Source organism: Myxine glutinosa, chromosome 2, assembly GCF_964187855.1.
Source record: "Myxine glutinosa chromosome 2, kmMyxGlut1.1, whole genome shotgun sequence".
In the NCBI taxonomy this organism is placed as follows: Eukaryota; Metazoa; Chordata; class Myxini; order Myxiniformes; family Myxinidae; genus Myxine; species Myxine glutinosa.
The window spans coordinates 100,979,250-101,002,195 of NC_136262.1; the positions used below are offsets into that span (position 1 = coordinate 100,979,250).

Here is a 22,946-nt window from a genome sequence, read left to right on the forward strand (position 1 = left end):
TCTGAAGTGCAAAATGCAAATTTCTGAAGTGCAAAATGCAAATTTCTGAAGTGCAAAATGCAAGGTTCTGAAGTGCAAAATGCAAGGTTCTGAAGTGCAAAATGCAAGGTTCTGAAGTGCAAAATGCAAGGTTCTGAAGTGCAAAATGCAAGGTTCTGAAGTGCAAAATGCAAGGTTCTGAAGTGCAAAATGCAAGGTTCTGAAGTGCAACATGCAAGGTTCTGAAATTCAAAATGCAAGGTTCTGAAGTTCAAAATGCAAGGTTCTGAAGTGCAAAATGCAAGGTTCTGAAGTGCAAAATGCAAGGTTCTGAAGTGCAAAATGCAAGGTTCTGAAGTGCAAAATGCAAGGTTCTGAAGTGCAAAATACAAGGTTCTGAAGTGCAACATGCAAGGTTCTGAAGTTCAAAATGCAAGGTTCTGAAGTGCAAAATGCAAGGTTCTGAAGTGCAAAATGCAAATTTCTGAAGTGCAAAATGCAAGGTTCTGAAGTGCAAAATGCAAGGTTCTGAAGTTCAAAATGCAAGGTTCTGAAGTGCAAAATGCAAGGTTCTGAAGTGCAAAATGCAAGGTTCTGAAGTTCAAAATGCAAGGTTCTGAAGTTCAAAATGCAAGGTTCTGAAGTGCAAAATGCAAGGTTCTGAAGTGCAAAATGCAAGGTTCTGAAGTGCAAAATGCAAGGTTCTGAAGTGCAAAATGCAAGGTTCTGAAGTTCAAAATGCAAGGTTCTGAAGTTCAAAATGCAAGGTTCTGAAGTTCAAAATGCAAGGTTCTGAAGTTCAAAATGCAAGGTTCTGAAGTTCAAAATGCAAGGTTCTGAAGTTCAAAATGCAAGGTTCTGAAGTGCAAAATGCAAGGTTCTGAAGTGCAAAATGCAAGGTTCTGAAGTGCAAAATGCAAGGTTCTGAAGTGCAAAATGCAAGGTTCTGAAGTGCAAAATGCAAATTTCTGAAGTGCAAAATGCAAGGTTCTGAAGTTCAAAATGCAAGGTTCTGAAGTGCAAAATGCAAGGTTCTGAAGTGCAAAATGCAAGGTTCTGAAGTTCAAAATGCAAGGTTCTGAAGTTCAAAATGCAAGGTTCTGAAGTTCAAAATGCAAGGTTCTGAAGTGCAAAATGCAAGGTTCTGAAGTGCAAAATGCAAGGTTCTGAAGTTCAAAATGCAAGGTTCTGAAGTTCAAAATGCAAGGTTCTGAAGTTCAAAATTCAAGGTTCTGAAGTTCAAAATGCAAGGTTCTGAAGTTCAAAATGCAAGGTTCTGAAGTGCAAAATGCAAGGTTCTGAAGTTCAAAATGCAAGGTGCTGAAGTTCAAAATGCAAGGTTCTGAAGTGCAAAATGCAAGGTTCTGAAGTTCAAAATGCAAGGTTCTGAAGTGCAAAATGCAAGGTTCTGAAGTGCAAAATGCAAGGTTCTGAAGTGCAAAATGCAAGGTTCTGAAGTGCAAAATGCAAGGTTCTGAAGTTCAAAATGCAAGGTTCTGAAGTTCAAAATGCAAGGTTCTGAAGTTCAAAATGCAAGGTTCTGAAGTTCAAAATGCAAGGTTCTGAAGTTCAAAATGCAAGGTTCTGAAGTTCAAAATGCAAGGTTCTGAAGTGCAAAATGCAAGGTTCTGAAGTGCAAAATGCAAGGTTCTGAAGTGCAAAATGCAAGGTTCTGAAGTGCAAAATGCAAATTTCTGAAGTGCAAAATGCAAGGTTCTGAAGTGCAAAATGCAAGGTTCTGAAGTGCAAAATGCAAGGTTCTGAAGTTTAAAATGCAAGGTTCTGAAGTGCAAAATGCAAGGTTCTGAAGTGCAAAATGCAAGGTTCTGAAGTTCATATTGCAAGGTTCTGAAGTTCAAAATGCAAGGTTCTGAAGTGCAAAATGCAAGGTTCTGAAGTGCAAAATGCAAGGTTCTGAAGTTCAAAATGCAAGGTTCTGAAGTTCAAAATGCAAGGTTCTGAAGTTCAAAATTCAAGGTTCTGAAGTTCAAAATGCAAGGTTCTGAAGTTCAAAATGCAAGGTTCTGAAGTGCAAAATGCAAGGTTCTGAAGTTCAAAATGCAAGGTTCTGAAGTTCAAAATGCAAGGTTCTGAAGTGCAAAATGCAAGGTTCTGAAGTGCAAAATGCAAGGTTCTGAAGTTCAAAATGCAAGGTTCTGAAGTTCAAAATGCAAGGTTCTGAAGTCCAAAATTCAAGGTTCTGAAGTTCAAAATGCAAGGTTCTGAAGTTCAAAATGCAAGGTTCTGAAGTGCAAAATGCAAGGTTCTGAAGTGCAAAATGCAAGGTTCTGAAGTGCAAAATGCAAATTTCTGAAGTGCAAAATGCAAGGTTCTGAAGTGCAAAATGCAAGGTTCTGAAGTGCAAAATGCAAGGTTCTGAAGTTCAAAATGCAAGGTTCTGAAGTTCAAAATGCAAGGTTCTGAAGTTCAAAATGCAAGGTTCTGAAGTGCAAAATGCAAGGTTCTGAAGTTCAAAATGCAAGGTTCTGAAGTTCAAAATGCAAGGTTCTGAAGTGCAAAATGCAAGGTTCTGAAGTGCAAAATGCAAGGTTCTGAAGTGCAAAATGCAAGGTTCTGAAGTGCAAAATGCAAGGTTCTGAAGTTCAAAATGCAAGGTTCTGAAGTTCAAAATGCAAGGTTCTGAAGTTCAAAATGCAAGGTTCTGAAGTTCAAAATGCAAGGTTCTGAAGTTCAAAATGCAAGGTTCTGAAGTTCAAAATGCAAGGTTCTGAAGTTCAAAATGCAAGGTTCTGAAGTTCAAAATGCAAGGTTCTGAAGTTCAAAATGCAAGGTTCTGAAGTTCAAAATGCAAGGTTCTGAAGTTCAAAATGCAAGGTTCTGAAGTTCAAAATGCAAGGTTCTGAAGTTCAAAATGCAAGGTTCTGAAGTTCAAAATGCAAGGTTCTGAAGTTCAAAATGAAAGGTTCTGAAGTTCAAAATGCAAGGTTCTGAAGTTCAAAATGCAAGGTTCTGAAGTGCAAAATGCAAGGTTCTGAAGTGCAAAATGCAAGGTTCTGAAGTTCAAAATGCAAGGTTCTGAAGTGCAAAATGCAAGGTTCTGAAGTGCAAAATGCAAGGTTCTGAAGTTCAAAATGCAAGGTTCTGAAGTGCAAAATGCAAGGTTCTGAAGTGCAAAATGCAAGGTTCTGAAGTGCAAAATGCAAGGTTCTGAAGTTCAAAATGCAAGGTTCTGAAGTGCAAAATGCAAGGTTCTGAAGTTCAAAATGCAAGGTTCTGAAGTTCAAAATGCAAGGTTCTGAAGTGCAAAATGCAAGGTTCTGAAGTTCAAAATGCAAGGTTCTGAAGTTCAAAATGCAAGGTTCTGAAGTGCAAAATGCAAGGTTCTGAAGTTCAAAATGCAAGGTTCTGAAGTTCAAAATGCAAGGTTCTGAAGTGCAAAATGCAAATTTCTGAAGTGCAAAATGCAAGGTTCTGAAGTGCAAAATGCAAGGTTCTGAAGTGCAAAATGCAAGGTTCTGAAGTTCAAAATGCAAGGTTCTGAAGTTCAAAATGCAAGGTTCTGAAGTGCAAAATGCAAGGTTCTGAAGTTCAAAATGCAAGGTTCTGAAGTTCAAAATGCAAGGTTCTGAAGTTCAAAATGCAAGGTTCTGAAGTTCAAAATGCAAGGTTCTGAAGTGCAAAATGCAAGGTTCTGAAGTGCAAAATGCAAGGTTCTGAAGTGCAAAATGCAAGGTTCTGAAGTTCAAAATGCAAGGTTCTGAAGTTCAAAATGCAAGGTTCTGAAGTTCAAAATGCAAGGTTCTGAAGTTCAAAATGCAAGGTTCTGAAGTTCAAAATGCAAGGTTCTGAAGTTCAAAATGCAAGGTTCTGAAGTTCAAAATGCAAGGTTCTGAAGTTCAAAATGCAAGGTTCTGAAGTTCAAAATGCAAGGTTCTGAAGTTCAAAATGCAAGGTTCTGAAGTTCAAAATGCAAGGTTCTGAAGTTCAAAACGCAAGGTTCTGAAGTTCAAAATGCAAGGTTCTGAAGTTCAAAATGAAAGGTTCTGAAGTTCAAAATGCAAGGTTCTGAAGTTCAAAATGCAAGGTTCTGAAGTGCAAAATGCAAGGTTCTGAAGTTCAAAATGCAAGGTTCTGAAGTTCAAAATGCAAGGTTCTGAAGTGCAAAATGCAAGGTTCTGAAGTTCAAAATGCAAGGTTCTGAAGTTCAAAATGCAAGGTTCTGAAGTTCAAGATGCAAGGTTCTGAAGTTCAAAATGCAAGGTTCTGAAGTGCAAAATGCAAGGTTCTGAAGTGCAAAATGCAAGGTTCTGAAGTTCAAAATGCAAGGTTCTGAAGTTCAAAATGCAAGGTTCTGAAGTTCAAAATGCAAGGTTCTGAAGTTCAAAATGCAAGGTTCTGAAGTTCAAAACGCAAGGTTCTGAAGTTCAAAATGCAAGGTTCTGAAGTGCAAAATGCAAGGTTCTGAAGTTCAAAATGCAAGGTTCTGAAGTTCAAAATGCAAGGTTCTGAAGTTCAAAACGCAAGGTTCTGAAGTTCAAAACGCAAGGTTCTGAAGTTCAAAATGCAAGGTTCTGAAGTGCAAAATGCAAGGTTCTGAAGTGCAAAGTTCAAGGTTCTGAAGTTCAAAATGCAAGGTTCTGAAGTGCAAAATGCAAGGTTCTGAAGTGCAAAATGCAAGGTTCTGAAGTTCAAAATGCAAGGTTCTGAAGTTCAAAATGCAAGGTTCTGAAGTTCAAAATGCAAGGTTCTGAAGTTCAAAATGCAAGGTTCTGAAGTTCAAAATGCAAGGTTCTGAAGTGCAAAATGCAAGGTTCTGAAGTGCAAAATGCAAGGTTCTGAAGTTCAAAATGCAAGGTTCTGAAGTGCAAAATGCAAGGTTCTGAAGTGCAAAATGCAAGGTTCTGAAGTGCAAAATGCAAGGTTCTGAAGTGCAAAATGCAAGGTTCTGAAGTGCAAAATGCAAGGTTCTGAAGTGCAAAATGCAAGGTTCTGAAGTGCAAAATGCAAGGTTCTGAAGTTCAAAATGCAAGGTTCTGAAGTGCAAAATGCAAGGTTCTGAAGTGCAAAATGCAAGGTTCTGAAGTTCAAAATGCAAGGTTCTGAAGTGCAAAATGCAAGGTTCTGAAGTGCAAAGTTCAAGGTTCTGAAGTTCAAAATGCAAGGTTCTGAAGTGCAAAATGCAAGGTTCTGAAGTGCAAAATGCAAGGTTCTGAAGTTCAAAATGCAAGGTTCTGAAGTTCAAAATGCAAGGTTCTGAAGTTCAAAATGCAAGGTTCTGAAGTTCAAAATGCAAGGTTCTGAAGTTCAAAATGCAAGGTTCTGAAGTGCAAAATGCAAGGTTCTGAAGTGCAAAATGCAAGGTTCTGAAGTTCAAAATGCAAGGTTCTGAAGTGCAAAATGCAAGGTTCTGAAGTGCAAAATGCAAGGTTCTGAAGTGCAAAATGCAAGGTTCTGAAATGCAAAATGCAAGGTTCTGAAGTGCAAAATGCAAGGATCTTGTGTAAAAGCGTTTTTATCGACATTGTTCCCCATGTATTCATTCTAACCTTGTCTACCTGAAGGCTGAAACCTTTTATTCTCTTGCTGTTTGTTCATGAATCCGTTCGTCACATTTTTGCCTCTGCCTTACAATTTCATTTCCAGTATGCTAACCCCCCTGCCCTCTGTGATTTAGCTCTTCCATGAGCCTGGACATTTTGGACATCGGTGTGGATGACCCGTGGAACAGTGGCCACTTCCAACCCCGAGTGACACGAGCAGACGAGTAAAATGACCGGTTCCTGAAGTGTTTTGTTTGGCGACATCGAACAATTTGAACGCCTTTGAGTGGCGGTGAGTGAAGCTGCAAACAAATTGCTAATAATGCACAATTACGGATAATGCAAGAGGCCCAACTGAGCATGGGATGCTGAATGCGGATGGAGCAAAACATTGGCCTGTGATGTGTGAAGTGCATGCAAAGCATTGTGAAATGTTGAAATGTAATATATTGTTACGGAAACGGGGACGGCGCTCCCCTGACCAAAGGGGTTAATCCCCCTTGTATTTTGCACAGGCTGTCTCCGATCCTAAAGCTACCCCGCTCCCCTGTGGGGTGGGGTGGGATTGGCCGAGGTGATTTGTCAAGGGATTCCCGTACACCTCCGCCAATCCCTCCACAAGGCAGGTGGGTAACTCCGCTCGAATCCCGGACAAGATGGAGTTTGCCGAGCGGTTTAGCAATCCGAAATCCGAGCCGTTAACAACACTAACCCGATTCAGAGCGGTTCTGCCAAATCGTGCCACGTATATTCAATAGGGGACAGGACGAAAGCGATCGGATGAGAAAGAAGGAACCAAAGGTAAGAAGGAACAGATATTTATTATTATTTACACCACCAAAGAAACCAAAGGAGAAGGAAAGAAACGCAAGTAATGTACAGAAGAAGAAGAAGACAGTGCAATCCTTAGCTTATACAGTCTTACTTACTCCCAGGGACAGGACAACACAAACAGACTCACACGAATGGGGAATTGCAGGTTGGATTGGCTGGAGGGAGAAGAAAGTGGGACCACAGGGCTGGAGGGATGACGTTCGATCCCGTACAGGACGGCAGGGTTGATGCGAGCGGCTGCCGACTCTCCGCGCTCGGGTCCACACAGCAAGGTTTTCTTGAAGCAGCACGTCAGATCTGCACGCGGCTGGGGGCTGTTTGAAGCAGCGTCCCTCCTCTCGCTCGTACCTCTCGCAAGCGCCTTCCTCCTCAGAACCCAACTCGGTCAATGCCCCTCCCTCCACGTATCTCTCAGTGCGTGCTCCCTCACTCATCTGCATAAGCAGTCCCTCATCCACCCTTTTATGGCCCTCCCCGAGATCAAGCCGCGGGCTACAAGGGCACGCCTACCGGGTCGCTCACCGCAGTGCCGATTGGTTGGTATGGGCTCTTCCCGGCTCCGCCCACAATGACGAGGGGCGGGCAACGCCCTTCTTCTCCGAGCTGACCACGCCGCAATGGAGGCGAATGCTGTTGGAAATGTAGGCAACGCTGCTGGCAATGTAGTTTCGGGGCTATCGAAAAGGGGATCTATCTTATTTGATTTGGTGCAAAGTAAGATCGACTAGTGGGAACATAGCCTTAACTAGAACACAGAATAACGATATAACTATAGAGAGGTTCTATGATTGGCTACGTGCTTGTACATGGACTAACTAAGGTGCACTCATTTCAGTTAACAGCCAATTAAGGGGAAATGTACACAGGGGTTATTTATAAGGGATTTTAATACTAAATTTGATAAAGTGAAGGTTCTAAAAACTGCAACAATATTGTATACTCGTACAACATCCATTAAGTCTTTGAATTATAGTGCATCATTTGGCAGGGGTCATTATAAAAAGTTTTTGCTTCATGTTTATTGTGACAAAAGTTCTCAAAATTCCACAATTGATTAAAAAGCCCTGGGATCGTACGGGAGACCGAAGGATGTAAGAGTAAGATTGTGGTGGATTGCAATTCAAACAAAAAGGCAATATTTTGATTGGAAGCGTTATTAGGAAATGCTCGGGAAGTAAGAGACATCCAAAGTAAAGGGATAAGATGTTTTGAGAAAATAACTGGTCATGATTTGAAAGTGATAAAAAATTCCACAGAATGAAACACAAAAGTCCAAGATAAGCAAACATTTATTACCTTGCGCTCGCGAAGCAAAATGCGGGGTTAAGCATTCAGGTACATACGTGTGTGCCGTACGTGTCTGCATTTAAAAAATTCATTTTCTCGGCAACCGTTGGTCCGATTGACATGAAATTTTCACCATCGGAGCGCCTCCTCCTTTAGAATATTATAATGATAACCATGACGTCATCGGTCATGTGGTACAGGCGCCATCTTGGAAAAACCGAAAAATGTTGCACCTCTATATCTCCAAAACCGCTGCATGGAAAAAATTTCAACATGGTTCATTGTAAAGAACTCCATATGGGGAATAAGTGTTAACGATGACGTCATTGGTGCCATAATGATGACGTCATAATTCGACAGGGACAACGCTTAGTCTGATCAGTTTGAAATGTATTGAGCGTGATCTATGCAACATTTATATCAGAGAATATAAATTTATGATGTCATCGCTCACGTGGTCTGGCAGCCATATTGGATCAAAGAAAAACAAAGTTCAAAAACAGAAGAGTTGGCTCGCAAGAAGTTGATTGCGCAGGGTAAGTATTCTATGAATACCATCTAGTTTTCAATATATAATTGGTAAGAAAATATATAAATGCATTCGGTGTATTATTCTGCATTATTCTGCTTTCTTTTGTTTTTGGCCTGTCTTGGATCATTGTGGGTTTGTCGTTTGCAGAATGTTTTTAATGCTCCTCGCTTCAATTTCATCAGGCAGAATACGGAAGGTCTTTGATTGGGTTTGAATGGCAGACTATTATAAAGGAAGGATTGAGTGACTGGTTTGCGAGATTGTCGTTGATGCTACGTAATTATGAAACGTTTTGAGCATACAGTCGAGTATGGGAGGTTCTTGCTTTGGGTCGAGTGTTTGTAGGAAAAGTGGAGGATGAGCATATTAAATTAAGATTTGAATAGAGGTTACAGTAGAAAATCCTGTTTGTGAGATCTAACTAATGAAACACAGGCACGGTCAGTGTGAGAAATGTAATATTACTAAATTTTGAGATTGTACATTGTTCAAGGGCTGGAAAGATAGCCCAGGGGTACGCACTCTCCACCTCTGAGCTGTCTCGTTTGGGTTTGAATCCCGACCCAGCTATAAACTGTCAGCCCGGTGATTCATCAATGTGTGTCGTCCCTCGGATGGACGTTAAACTGGGCGTCCTGTCTTATAGCATTGTTGGTGGATGTTGGATGGTAAAGATCCCACATTGTTCTTCGCGAAGAGTAGACGAGCTACTGCTGGCACCCTGAACAAATCGAAAATCCCTGCCCTGACTGACTGACTTCTGGGAAGGCAATGACAAACTATCCAGCATAACCCGAGCTAAGAAACTGCCTCAGCAGTACCAACATTCTGTAAAAAGTATGGTACACCTCATCTTTCACTTTGTTTAATGGATTGGAATGTATATGATTATTTGATTTGTCGAAAAAATTTGCACTTCTATATCTCTGAAAGCGTTGCATAGAAAAAAATTGAGACATGGCTCATTGTAAAGAACTCTCTACGTAGAATAAAATATGTTAATGATGATGTCATAGGTTCCTCCATTATGACGTCATAATTCGACAAGTACAAAACTTCATCTGATCAAGATGAATTTTTTTCTGTGCAACCAATGGTCTGATTGACAGGAAATTTTCACTGTAGGTGCACATCCTCCTGTATAATTTTTTTAATGATAAATAAGTATGATGTCATAGGTCACGTGGTATGGGCGCCATCTTGGAAAAACCGAAAAACTTTACACCTCTATATCTCCGAAAGTGCTGAATAGAAAAAAATTGAGACGGCTCATTGTAAAGAACTCTCCATGGGGAATAAAATATGTTAATGATGATGTCATATTTGCCTCCATTATGACATCGTAATTCGACAAGTACAAAACTTCATCCGATCAAGGATGAAATTTCTTGAGCGTCATCAATGGATAAATTGGTGGAGAAAAATAAATGATGACATCATCGGTCATGTGGTTCGGCCGCCATATTTGTTTCAACACACTAAGCCGTAAAAAAAAAAACCACTAAAAACACATCCTGATGAGGGTCTGCAATCTCTGATTGCTCTTTCTTGTTAACTTTGTGGTAGTTTTTTTAAATCTTCCTTGTTATCATTTATTGTGTGTGTGTGTGTGTGTGTGTGTGTGTGTGTGTGTGTGTGTGTGTGTGTGTGTGTGTGTGTGTGTGCATTTTATGTTGGTGCATCTGGTTGCTTTTGGCAATAATTCAAATCAAATAAAGTTCTGATGTGCTCTTACAAGGTATAGTCTTTCAAACCAGCAAAGTTATTTTTAAAAAGTAGTTGTTTGGGGTACATTAAGGTTTTTACGGCATAGTCCATAGGGCAAAGCCGTCTAAGAACAGTGTTTGTCTGTCTGTCTGTATGTATGTATGTATGTATGTATGTCCCCTCAAACGTACACCAATCAGAGCTGAGGATCTGGTCACATGACAGGGGTGATGTGATGTCATTACGGCGGGTACGACGGCTGACTCCACACACGCCATTTTGATTCATATGCCGTTCAGGCCAGACATATCGTCGAACCTGTCATGTATCACAATCGCCATGCTCTACCTTTACATTTTTCATTCAGTGTGAAACACAAACAAACTGATTGTTAAAATTACCATCAAATATCGAAAGCATAGGTATTACAGGGTCTTCAAACGACACAGTATGTATAGGCCTTAGGCTTTGTGCCTTCATCGTTCATGCCTCACCTTCAGGCCGCCTCGGACAAATTAGTCCAAGTTTCTTAATACAGTACCATCGTTTTTGTAATAATAATAATAATAATAACGTTAATAATAATAACATAGTAAATATAATTATAACACTGCAAAGCCTCTGTTGTGACTGCAAAGTTACTGGATTGAAGCGGTGTATGTTTGGTTCAATGTTGACTCGAAACATATAGAATAAACCAGTGTCTCAATGCAATCTTTTCAGTTCCATGGTGACAGACAGCTTAGAGATCTGGAGTACTTAAAAATAATTTAATACTCACATTCTTTTCTAACTGGTATCTCCACCCAGGTCATACTACCCTCTTCAACTAAAGTATCAAACAAGCTCGGCTACGCTGCTGTTAGACTTTCGGTCTTGTTTTTCCTTGACTGTACAGTTCATGCAACCTCAGATTTGTAGTTACACAATTCCATCGTGCAACCGTGATGTATTCACTGGTCGCTTCACCTAGTATCGACTGGTCACTACACCCCTCCCCAACCCCCAACCCCATCCCCGCATATAATGTATATTTTGTTCCACTCTGCTACAACTCTCTCATGGTTATAATGTCATAAGAGGTTCAGTCCAACCCACCATTGCAGCACAGCGATTGCATAGCTCGTCAATACACGGGACACAGCACCGTGAAATGAGTCTGCAACCAAGATTTCCCACAAGAGTCACTCCTTGTGAACGAAACCTAATGAACCGCAGACAAACCTGGAGGTTACATCGCCTCTTAACGGGCCCAAAGAAGTGTTGGGAATGGTGTTCCTTCATCATGCCCGTCTAGAATAGCGAGGCAGCAAAGGTAATGCTGACACACGTGTGCATTATTCATGACGTGCCTTTGCTATTAAAATATATTAATATTGAAGAATAATTAAAGTCCCTCTCAAACACTGACTATTATGAATGTGTTCAACGCGTCTCTTCATAGATCAGTTCATGGAAAGCCTTCCTTAGGCAGAATAACACACGTGGTACAAAAACCTCATTCAAATGATGAATGTTCTCACCTTCAAGGACAATGCAGGGACAACAAGAAAATAGCACACGGTTAAAAAATTATTTATCAATTCACAGCACTGCCCTAAGGCTGGTGTTGGCTTAGCGGTTAGGGTGCCGGCTTGGGATACCTTGGATCCTGGGTTCGAATCCCAGTCGATCACTGAATTAACACGAGGGAGGTTGACAGCCTGTCATTCTTCTGAGGTTGGCAAATTGAGTACCAGCTCACTGGTAATTCCCGATGTGTCTGCAAGAGGCGACCAACAGCGCTGGTGGCAGGAAAGGCATCCAGACCATAAAACATCCCTTCAACAAGGGACCATGGTGCCTAAAAAGGGAACCATGGTGCCTGAAAAGGGACCATGGTGCCTGAAAAGGGACCATGGTGCCTGAAAAGGGACCATGGTGCCTGAAAAGGGACCATGGTGCCTGAAAAGGGACCATGGTGCCTGAAAAGGGACCATGGTGCCTGAAAAGGGACCATGGTGCCTAAAAAGGGAACCATGGTGCCTAAAAAGGGAACCATGGTGCCTAAAAAGGGAACCATGGTGCCTGAAAAGGGACCATGGTGCCTGAAAAGGGACCATGGTGCCTGAAAAGGGACCATGGTGCCTGAAAAGGGACCATGGTGCCTGAAAAGGGACCATGGTGCCTGAAAAGGGACCATGGTGCCTGAAAAGGGACCATGGTGCCTGAAAAGGGACCATGGTGCCTGAAAAAGGACCAACCAACCTGAAAAGGGACCATGGTGCCTGAAAAAGGACCAACCAACCAACCAGATACCAGCTAGCAATGGCCTCTGAAGGTGGTTCTTTTTTTTTTTTCTCACATCACTTCCCTGCACTACCACCACCACCTCTCACGACTTTTGTCACTACTCACGTCTCCCATACGACCTCAAGAACTTCCACTCGTTCATTTCTTTTTCTTTTAACTTTGCCACCACCTCTTTCTCTTTACAATTTCCCTACAACTCCCCTCGCCACATCCTCCACAACCCGTCACTGGGGCCTCCTCTTCCCTTCCAATCCCCTCTTCCACTGCAATCCACTCGGTATCCTCCATGCTGTTTTTTTTTCACAGTCCCAGTCCCGACCTACACACTCCAATACCCCTCCTTCCATTTCTCTTCCAAGCACCACTTTCTCTCGACCTCCTCTCTATTCCTCGCAATGTCCCCTCCTTTGTAAATCCATTCCGATCCAATTATTAAACTCTCCCCTTCACTTTTCCTCCCTCTGCTGCTGCAACCCTTCTCCTGCACCCCCCGTAGTCCTTTATATTGTATGTGTAACGTGTTGTAACACGAAATCATTGAACTTTCCTGCAACGAGAAAGCTTTCACATTGTGGGAGCAGATGTTCTTAGGAAATTAAGTTCCAATCAATACACATTTCTTACAGTCACATTGCGAATAAGGTTGTGCTTTTAGTGCGCCCTTCGAAAGCCTACCATCCTGCCAAGTGGCAGGATCATGTCCGCACAAGTTGAGTGCATACAACACTCGCACAAAAAACACCTGAAGGTCCAACTTGATCTGGTCCAACAGTGATGAAGAGAAGATTAATGTCACAACACACTTGTCGTTTCGTATGCAGCCTGTGCCTGCTGGTTGCATCATTTTTCTGGAAGCTCCGCTGTGCCAATGATATGGTGCCCCCCCCCCCCCCGTTACCTGTAAGCTGGTACTCATTTTGCCGACCTCAGAAGGATGACAGGCTGAGTCAACCCACCTGGTGTTATTTCATCGGCACGGCAGAGGCTCGACCTCAAGACCCTAAGATCTTACGGTCACCACCTTAACTGCTAAGCAAACACCAGGCTTCACAACATACTACACAGTGCTTTGTGGTGTTGGTTCCAGTCGTGGTTAAAACAACAGCACAGGAAGCCTCTTTTCGGTTACTCCTCAATGGAGTGAACCATGGTAAACCAAACGGTGGTACCACGTGGTTATGGTATATCACCAAAACATTTTATTTTGATGGTAAACTTGCATTCATTGGTAGGAATATAAATCTCGGTACTACAGGCCAAAAGGTAATCAGTGAGCAATGTTAACACTTGTACCATTATTGTAAGGTCATACCTTGCTGGCAGTAAGACGAACTCCAACATCGAGGGGCAGATAGACCATTAAAGGTGGTCCGAGGACAGACGCTGTTTCCCGTCAGGACTCCTGGACACACGTCTCCACACTCGCTGAGTGGCTTGTTCCCTACGATGTAGTTGTTCTCCACTGAATCAACAATGAGGGACCAGTCGATGCTTTCCACGTAACACAGGTCGGGGTTCTTCTCCAAGCGGATGGCACCACGTGTTATGTTCTTGAGTCCATGGAGTCCCAACTCCTGCAGGTCCCAAGGGCGGGTTAATCACTCAACTTAACTGTCCTTACTCCATATAAACATGTACTTGCATCCGCAGCACGTGTTTAAATATGTCCCTAACCTGATCAGTTATATCCATCACATGTGTATGTCTTTCGATAGGTGCACAGGTGTTTTAAACACATGACAAAGTATGAATAAGGAATAGATTGATGCTTATGATGCTTATGATGCTGTACTATCATTTTTCACATGGCACATACAGGGTCAGAAAGCCTCAGCAGTCGTGTGAGAGACAACCGTGTGGGTCTGATGGGAACCAGCAGGACAGTGAGAACCAATCAGTGTAAGTGATGAAGAGACGGCCCTGAGTGCGGCCAAACAGCTGGATAGGAGCAGGTAAGAAAAGGTTGTTTCACAGTAACGGACGTATTTTTTTTTTTTTTTTTTTTTTGTATACGAGATCAAGGCTCGTGTAAGAGCTAACATTAATGACAAAAAAAACCCAAAAAAAACAAACGGACACATAAGACGAAATAAAGGGAGCGGGAGACAAAATGGGGAGAGAGAGGGAAGCGCACAAGTACAGCATTTGATAGCAGGGACATCGGGAGATCTGTCGGAGGGAAAGGGCTTGGGGGGAGGAGACGTGGGAAGGTGGGGGGGGAGGTATAAAACACACGGACACTGCAAGAACTTCCAGGAAAGAAGTCGGTATTTCAGAAAAGTGGATCTGGGGTGAATTAACGGGGGTAGAAAAGATCAAGGTTTTGGATGGGGGAAGATAAGAGATGGTTGTGAACAGCTGTTTTAAAGACCTGGAGGGATGAGTGGGATTGAAGAGAGTGAGGGAGTTTGTTCCAGAGGTGGGAGAAAAGAGGAATGAAAGAGTAAGACATCCAGGCAGAAACTTATGATTGTACGACACAGATTGAGTACTACACAGATTGAGCAGAAACTTATGATTCAGGCTCATGAAGGGAGTTGCAGATTATTTAATAAGCTCTGTTGTTGAGGGTCGTCTCTCGGAGCTAGAGCTAAGTTACGTTAAGAAGTCATACGGGGTAATTAATTTTACCAATCCCCCAGATACACTGTAAATATTCCATCAAAACCTTTTTTGAAGATCATAATAACTGAGCATTGAAAATTTGGAAATTCTTGGAATGTGGCTTGCAACTCAGCTATTCCTTCACTGCAGTAACGCCACAAGAGGCATGACAAATATCCAGGACAGCATTCTCTCTGATGTCATGCCAAGTACCCTCACACATTAATGTGTAAAACTTTAAAAAATATAGTTTATATGCTGACGAGGAAAATCTTTACGATTTTGTGAATAAATTCTGAACAATTCGAAAAAGGTTTCCTGGCATCTCCAACTTCAAAATGTCATTTCACAAATGAATTTTCACCTCATAATAATGTTCTGAAACTTGATTTTGAAACATTTAAGTTTACAGAAACATAACTTGTGGAAAATTATATTTCAAGGTTTGTAACAAATAACGAGGTTTGTTCATGTCTAAACACAATAGGCTTACAAATAATGTTTGTTCTTTTTAATGAGATATTGTACGCCACAAATCCTTTAAGGCCACTCGAGGGGGTGCCACAAAGGAAGGTATAGATGAACGAAATTATAATGAATGATTGAATGAATGAATTATCGTTTTAAGGCCATTTTTCCCCTTGCGGGCCCCATGACAATCATGGTTCCCTGTTTGGGGCAATGTTTTATGGCCAGATGCCCTTCCTGATGCCAACCCTTAGTCGCCTCTTACGATGCGCAGGGATACGGTGTACCTATTCTAAATCGGGGTACACACCGTGATCATTCATCCCAGCAAGCTAGTACTCAATTTGCCGACCTCGGAAAGATGCCAGGCTGAGTCAACCCCCTGGCGTTAATTCAGCGATCGACCGGGATTCGACCCCAGGACCCCAAGCCAGCACCCTAACCGCTAAGCCAACACCAGGCTAAAGGAGAGTATAGATAATAGACAGAAAGGAGGAATATATTGCCATTTCTCTTAAATTGAGGTAGGTCACTCCTTGGAACAGATACAGTGTATGGATGGGAAGAAACTGCAAAACGTGTCGAGCGACTGAAAGTATGCCCAGGTGGAACAACCTGTGATAGACCCTCAAAGCACATTCCAAGATAATATCGATAGAAAGGGATCAAGGAAGCAACAGAGCGGCAGACTGAGAGAGGTTCCTGGGATGATGCCAACTCCTGTCTCACCAGAATGGCAGCATATTGCTGGATTCTGTCAATAAGAGATAGGTGACAGACTGGGGCACCAGCCCAAATATGGCAATGATACTCCATAACAGGTCGTATAGTGAGTGGCCTTGTATAGATGGAGAACAGCGGATTGAGAAAGGTATCGCCGAGGACGAAATAAGCAGCCAAGGTGCTGGGAGGCTCTTTTAGCGATACATGAAATGTACTTTTTCCAGCTGAGGTTTAAGCTGATGACCAATCCAAGCAGATGGATAACAAGAAGTTCCTGCAAAGGTGAGGAATCCATAGACAAGATTGGAAAACAAGGTGATCTTTAACAGGACACAGACAACAAGTTGTCTTGTTTTGGTTGAAAGTAACAAGCCAGTCTTTTCCCCAGTTTATAACACTCTCTAGGTCCTGATTGAGAGTGGTACTCACATGGTCACGGGTAGGAGGAGACATGGTTCCTGGGTAGGTAGCATACGGTGTTGAGTCATCTGCGTAAATGCTTCATTAAGAAAGAATAAAATCAGGCAGATCATTGATGTACAACAAGAACAATATTGGATCCAACACAGACTCCTGAGGAACACCAGCATTCGTATTATGGACGGGGGATGACTGTACCTCATGTACTAAAGTGATTTGAAGATTTGCAAGGAAGTCAGAGATTGTATCGAGCAATTTTCCAGAATTACCGTATGATATTAGTTTATGGATGAGGCCCTTGTGCCACACTTTGTCAAAAGCCTTCGAGATGTCGAGTGCAACAACCCTGGCTTCTCCATGATGATCCAAAGCCCTATTCACATGTTCAGTGATTAGGGATAGAACATCACCAGAAGACCTTGACTGTTGAAAGCCATACTGGACATCAGTTAGGAGATTGTGGGTTTCCAGATGAGTCATGAGTTGTTGTTTGATCAAAGATTCAAACACTTTGCTTATAATGGGCAGACGGCTAATTGGCCGACAGTTAGCAGGATCAGATGTCTCTCCAGAGCCTTTAAAGACAGGGACTACAGAAACCTGCTTCCAGCTATGTGGAAACACAGACTTTGATGGACAGAAGCAATACAGTTTTGAGAGAACAGAAGACAGTTCAGGTGAACACATCTTCAAAACAATTACAGGGATTCTATCTGGTCCAGTAGATCTCGAGATATCAAGCCCTTGAATAATCTTAGCAACTTTCCTCGGTGTGATGATGATAATGGAAAGCCTGGTGTCAGGACGGGAAGGACAATTAGGCAATGGATGTCCGATTGTCCGTGGTCTTCAAGTGTGGAGTTTGCAGCAAAATGCTCAGCGAAGAGGTTGACTTTATCAATAGGAGAAGTCAGCACTTCAGGGACATTGAAGGGGACAGGAATTGATGATCTATTATGGTTGAGAATGCTATTAGCAATTCTCCAAAAATGTTGAAATGTCAAATTGAAAAAAGTAACAAAGACAACAGAATATTAAAAATGGTTACTTTATTTCCTGCTGTCACATTTTATCAAATGAAGAACTAGAACTGTAATCGGTAGAGTGCATACCTCCACCAGGTTGAACAGTTTACCTTTTGTATCCCACTGATAGGCCACATCTGGATTCAGACCTGAAACAAAATCAAATTGACTTGTTCTTGTCACTTTCCCAACTCATCCACTAAGGTTTGTCATAATCAGTGCACAATTTTTTGGGATTTTATCGTGCTGTACTGTATATCGTTTTTGACCCTATCTCTCAATGGGGAAGCATCACTAAGAATTCTCGTATCCACATCTTCATCCGGATCCAAAAATCGAAACATTTCATCCTTGTCCCACATCCAACCTGTCCACCAAGTTTTGTCTGAATCTGTCCATAACCTTTCGAGATTTTCTGTTCACAGGGAGACAGACAAACTGACAGACAGGGGTGAAAACATAACCTCCGTCCACCTTCAGTAGTTTATGAGCCATAAAGCTCATAAAAATATATCTAACCATTTGGATGCAGTGATTGAGCCACGGAGGCCCACAAGGTTTTTATTGTTGCAAAAACTATGCTGTACAATTTTTTTTGGGAATGAACCTCATTTTCACCGACTTTCATGTTGTTACACAAAATTCAGTGACATAAATTTGGTACCAGCAAAATTCTGCTGGTACCAACCTCCTGACCCCCCCCATCCGGACCAAATTTAGATCCTGGGGGGACAGGGCCTTCTCCATCGCTGCTCCCACCCTCTGGAACTCGCTACCTCACACCATCAGAGACTCCTCCTCACTCACCACATTCAAAACATCACTCAAGACCCACCTGTTCAACACTGCATTCAACATTTAACCCACAGCATCTAACCCCTGACTATCTCCTCTCCTTCTCCCTCCTTTGTGCTTTGAATATTTCCCTATTGATTCTTCTTTTTTTGCAATTGTCTTTATGTTTTGCTATGCGTTATGTTTTGCACTCTGTCAAAGCGTCTTTGGGCTTCCTGAAAAGCGCTATATAAAATAAATGCATTATTATTATTATTATAAATAAATAAAAAATTCATTCAGGCTCGTGGGAAAATCTTCATTCTTCACTTACAACCCGAAAATCCGACAGGAATGCAGGCCTGGGGCCTTCAAGGCCCCGCATAAATGTTGTTGTACTACTATGTTATATCATTATTTTTTGATATGAGCCTCATTATGAGCCTCCTATACCTTGGTTACAAATAATTCAGTGACAAAAATATGAAAATGAAAAAACTTTACATGAATACATTCGTGGGGCCTCTGAGGCCCAATGGCTGCACAGGTGTAGGTTTTTGAGAGTTGTGGTCATATACATTCTAAATAAAAGGATTAGTGAATCATATTTTTTGAGCAAATACTCCTCCATGAGCCTCAACCTTTTAGAGAAAAAAAAAGTTGAAAAACCAAGAACAAAATTTAAAAAAATAATAATAATAATTCATTACTTGTATGGGATTCTTCCAATAGGATCATATAATAGGATCAATGATTCACATTTTCTGAGCAAATGCACATCCATGAGCATCGACTTGGATTGAAAAAGGATATGAAAGAAAAAAAATCTATTAAAAAAAATTGTTTTTTTAACATTACACGAATACATCCGTGGGGCCTCCGAGGCCCAATAGCTGCGTTTATGTAGGATTTTTGACACCTGCATCAAAGAGTTAAGGATGAAGAGAAAGACAAGATGGAAGGATGGAAAGTCTATCAGACAATAGTAATGGTAAATTGGGTCAACATATCAACAAAAGTGCTAATTACCTGGTGAACAAAGCAAACTTTATGTATTGAAGCCATTGTGATTAAAACGTACCTTTACGTCGAGCATCTCAAATACGACGAGAGCGTAGTTGTAGAAGAGTCGAGTGCCTCGGATGACAGCCAGGTTAGGAAACAAATCGTGCAAGCTCTCCAGACCTGTGACTCTGAAAAGCAGCAGGTAGTCGGTGATCATTGTGAGTCGTGGGTAGCTGAGGCCACGGAAGTCTTCGGTACGAGACCGGAAGATGAGGAGGATCTGCAGGAACCCCTCAATGACGGTGCAGTTTTCGAGGCGCTGCAGCTGATTCAGCGAGTTCCGGACATCGAGGCTGCCGCAGACTGGACACAGTCAAGCACGTACGGGCAACAGGTGCTGTTTCTTTTCACCACTAGGTAAGTCATGCCACAACAGTGCTGGTAGGATAGCTTTGAGGTATGCACACCTACCATTGATTGTCTAGCATGGGTTATAATCCCGATCCATCTATCAGCCGTTACCCTCATTTTTCGCAGGAAAGGTGAGGCATGGCAGGTGATCGTTTTTGTCGTTTTATCCTCCCTCCAACACAATATTATTTCAGTTAACTTCCTGTTTTAGTTGTTGGTGTATTTCTACCCTGCCATGTGCAGCATAATTCAGCAACGCTCATAGCACTTTGTGGTGTGAAAAAAGGTCTTGAAGGTTGCCACAAGTGGGCCTCAAGCAAGCTTGCAAAACATTTCTCCAATTGAAAACACCTTTGTGTGAGTCTGTATCAGTGGCATTGATGCAATTAGGGATCAAAAGCTCCTTCATTTAGGTTTCAAAAAAGGTAGTTGTCAGGTAGGATGCCAATTTGTGATGGAGTCTTGATGAAGGTAATACAAAGAGGATTTATGAAGTACTATTTGTATTTTTCTCATTTTCAGTTTCCCTACAAGGGGCTTCAATACAAGGGACACCTTCATTGGAACCGAGTTTATGAGAGTAGGCAGAACAATGAACACTGATGAGTGAAACATCGAGATTTATAAGAAAAACCGAGCTCACATTGAACAAAACAATAACATAAAGAGCCCGCTGTTATTATTCATCAAAATAATGCTTCACAATAACATGCATCACCACACCACCTGAATCACCATGCCATGACTCGACATGTCACATTCCTTGCCAAGCCAAACCATGCCATGCCTCGCCATGCCACATGCCTCACAATGCAACACACCTCACAATGCAATACACCTCACCATGCAACACGCCTCACCACACCATGCAACACCCCTCGCCATGCGACATGCCTCACAATGCAACATGCCTCGCCATGCAACAAGTCTCACAATGCAACACACCTCACAATGCAACATGCCTCACCAAGCAACACGCCTCACCATGCAACACGCCTCACAAAGCAACACACCTCACAATGCAACACGCCTCACCACGCAACAAGTCTCACAATGCAACATACCTCACCATGCAACACGCCTCATAATGCAACACGCCTCACAATGCAACACGCCTCGCCAAGCAACACGTCTCACCAAGGAACACGCCTCACCATGCAACACACCTCACAATGCAACATGCCTCACAATGCAACACACCTCGCCAAGCAACACATCTCACCAAGGAAAACGCCTCACAATGCAACACTCCTCACCATGCAACATGCCTCACAATGCAACACGCCTCACCAAGCAACATGCCTCACCATGCAACACACCTCACCATGCAACACACCTCACCATGCAACACGTCTCACCAAGCAACATGCCTCACCAAGCAACATACCTCACCAAGCAACATGCCTCAACAAGCAACACGCCTCACCAAGCAACACTCCTCACCAAGCAACATGCCTCGCCATGCAACAAGTCTCACAATGCAACACGTCTCACCAAGGAACAGGCCTCACCATGCAACACACCTCACAATGCAACACGCCTCGCCAAGCAACACGTCTCGCCAAGGAACACGCCTCACAATGCAACACTCCTCACCATGCAACACGCCTCACCATGCAACACGCCTCACCATGCAACACGCCTCACAATGCAACACACCTCACAATGCAACACCCCTCACCAAGCAACACGCCTCACCATGCAATACGCCTCAGCCACCTTAACTATTAAATCTCAAGCCACCCACCTTAAACTGCTAACCAAACAGTAGGCTTTCTAGTCCTGGTAAAGCCAAGTTTTCCATCATTTCTCTCAATGTCACATGCCTCGCCATGATGAACCATGCCCTGTGAATTGTGCTTTGACACGTCTATAGTACTGCTCATTTGCAGTTTATTCCTAGTGTATGGTATAACTCTTTATTTCTTAAACTAGCAACGGTACCCGCCCTATGGGCGGGGCTTCAATTGGGAGGCCCAAATGAAAAGGCAAAATATCAGAAATTGAAGGGTTTTTTTTATTTTAAACGAATCATAAAAACATCCGTTAAATCATATCACAGACAAATCATCAAAATCTAAACAGTACATGGCGCCCATTTTGAAAAAAGATTGAATTCTGTAACACGGAAGCGGCCGCTGCACCTGTTTCTCAGTCGCTTTGCACACGCTGCCATGTTACTTTGGAGCCGCACGTTTATATAGGAAGAGTTCGTCAGGAGTCGATCTAGTCTCTCCTGGTACGTAGAATAAACAGTATTTGTAGAATTTCAACAAAAGCCACATCACTGTTCATATCGGTAAATATTATTCCATCGTGTTTGGAAAAACTGGAAAATTGGAAACTTGGAAAAACAATATAGCCTATTTTACTCCCAGGTGTCGCAGGAATATCCACCCAAAATATCGTTGCGATCGGTTGAGCCGTTTTTGCGGTACCTTCGAACGGACAGACAGACATTTGGTGAATTATAGTAAGGTGAAACTAGAACGACACTTGCTAGAGAGCAAATCTCCACCAGGCTGAACAGTTTATATTTTGTATCCACTGATACGCTGGATCTGGACCAAAATCGAATCCGCTTGTTATTGACATCTAACCAACTCATCCACCAAGTTTTGTCATAACTCGTTCACAATTTTTTGAGATATATATCGATTTTGGCACCATCTCTCAATGGTGAAGAATCAAAATATATATATTTTTTTTTTTCTCGTATCCGGATCCTCGCCAAAATCGAATCAATTAGTCCTCGTCACACACCAAACCTATGTATGCACCAAGGTTCGTCCGAGGTAAACATAACCTCCACTCTGTCCACCTTTGGTGGTGGAGGTAAAACCTCTGTTTACCTCCTCCTCTGTCCTCCTCTGTCAATCTTTGGTGGTGCAGAATACATGAATAATACCCTCCGAGGGAAACAGAAACATGTTGCTTGGTGGTGCAGAAACAGAATACATTTCGGCACATGTGTTAAAGTCTTAATAATTATCCTTCATATTATGTACATCAGAGAAATACCCTCCGAGGGCTTATTACGTACATGGTCCAAGACTGATGACCGAATAATTAATTGCATGACCGTTTTATTTTAACCAGAGATGAAACCCTTCCAGATGATGTTGAAGAAGAACAATTTTGCGAAGCGAGGATGCGAGACCCCAGTGCAGTGTCCACGAGTCGGCAATTACGTCTCACCTTCACAACGTACGGCCGGAGTCGCAGACCAGGTGAGCGCACAGAGGACGAGAGCGAGGGTGCTGAGATCCACCTGCATCTCGCGCACAGGCTCCTCGGATATGGAATCCCCACGACCAGGGATGGTAGCGCACGAGGCAACACGTGGCCCCGAGGGCAGGATCCGGCCCCGAGGGCAAACGGTAT

At 42.4% G+C, this 22,946-nt stretch overlaps 1 protein-coding gene across 1 annotated transcript in view; it reads right to left on the reverse strand.

The window, feature by feature from the left end:
* The window catches only part of LOC137422330 (insulin receptor-like), a 174,535-nt gene extending 155,152 nt beyond the window's left edge, over positions 1-19,383 (reverse strand). Inside the window, exons 1-2 of the mRNA XM_078771363.1 lie at positions 19,228-19,383; positions 13,445-13,706 (exon numbers count right to left, since the gene is read on the reverse strand). Of these exons, the coding sequence (XP_078627489.1) occupies positions 13,445-13,706; positions 19,228-19,368 (403 nt within the window). The 5' untranslated portion in view covers positions 19,369-19,383. The remainder of the gene's footprint in view (positions 1-13,444; positions 13,707-19,227) is intronic.
* Positions 19,384-22,946: the final 3,563 nt, after the last annotated feature.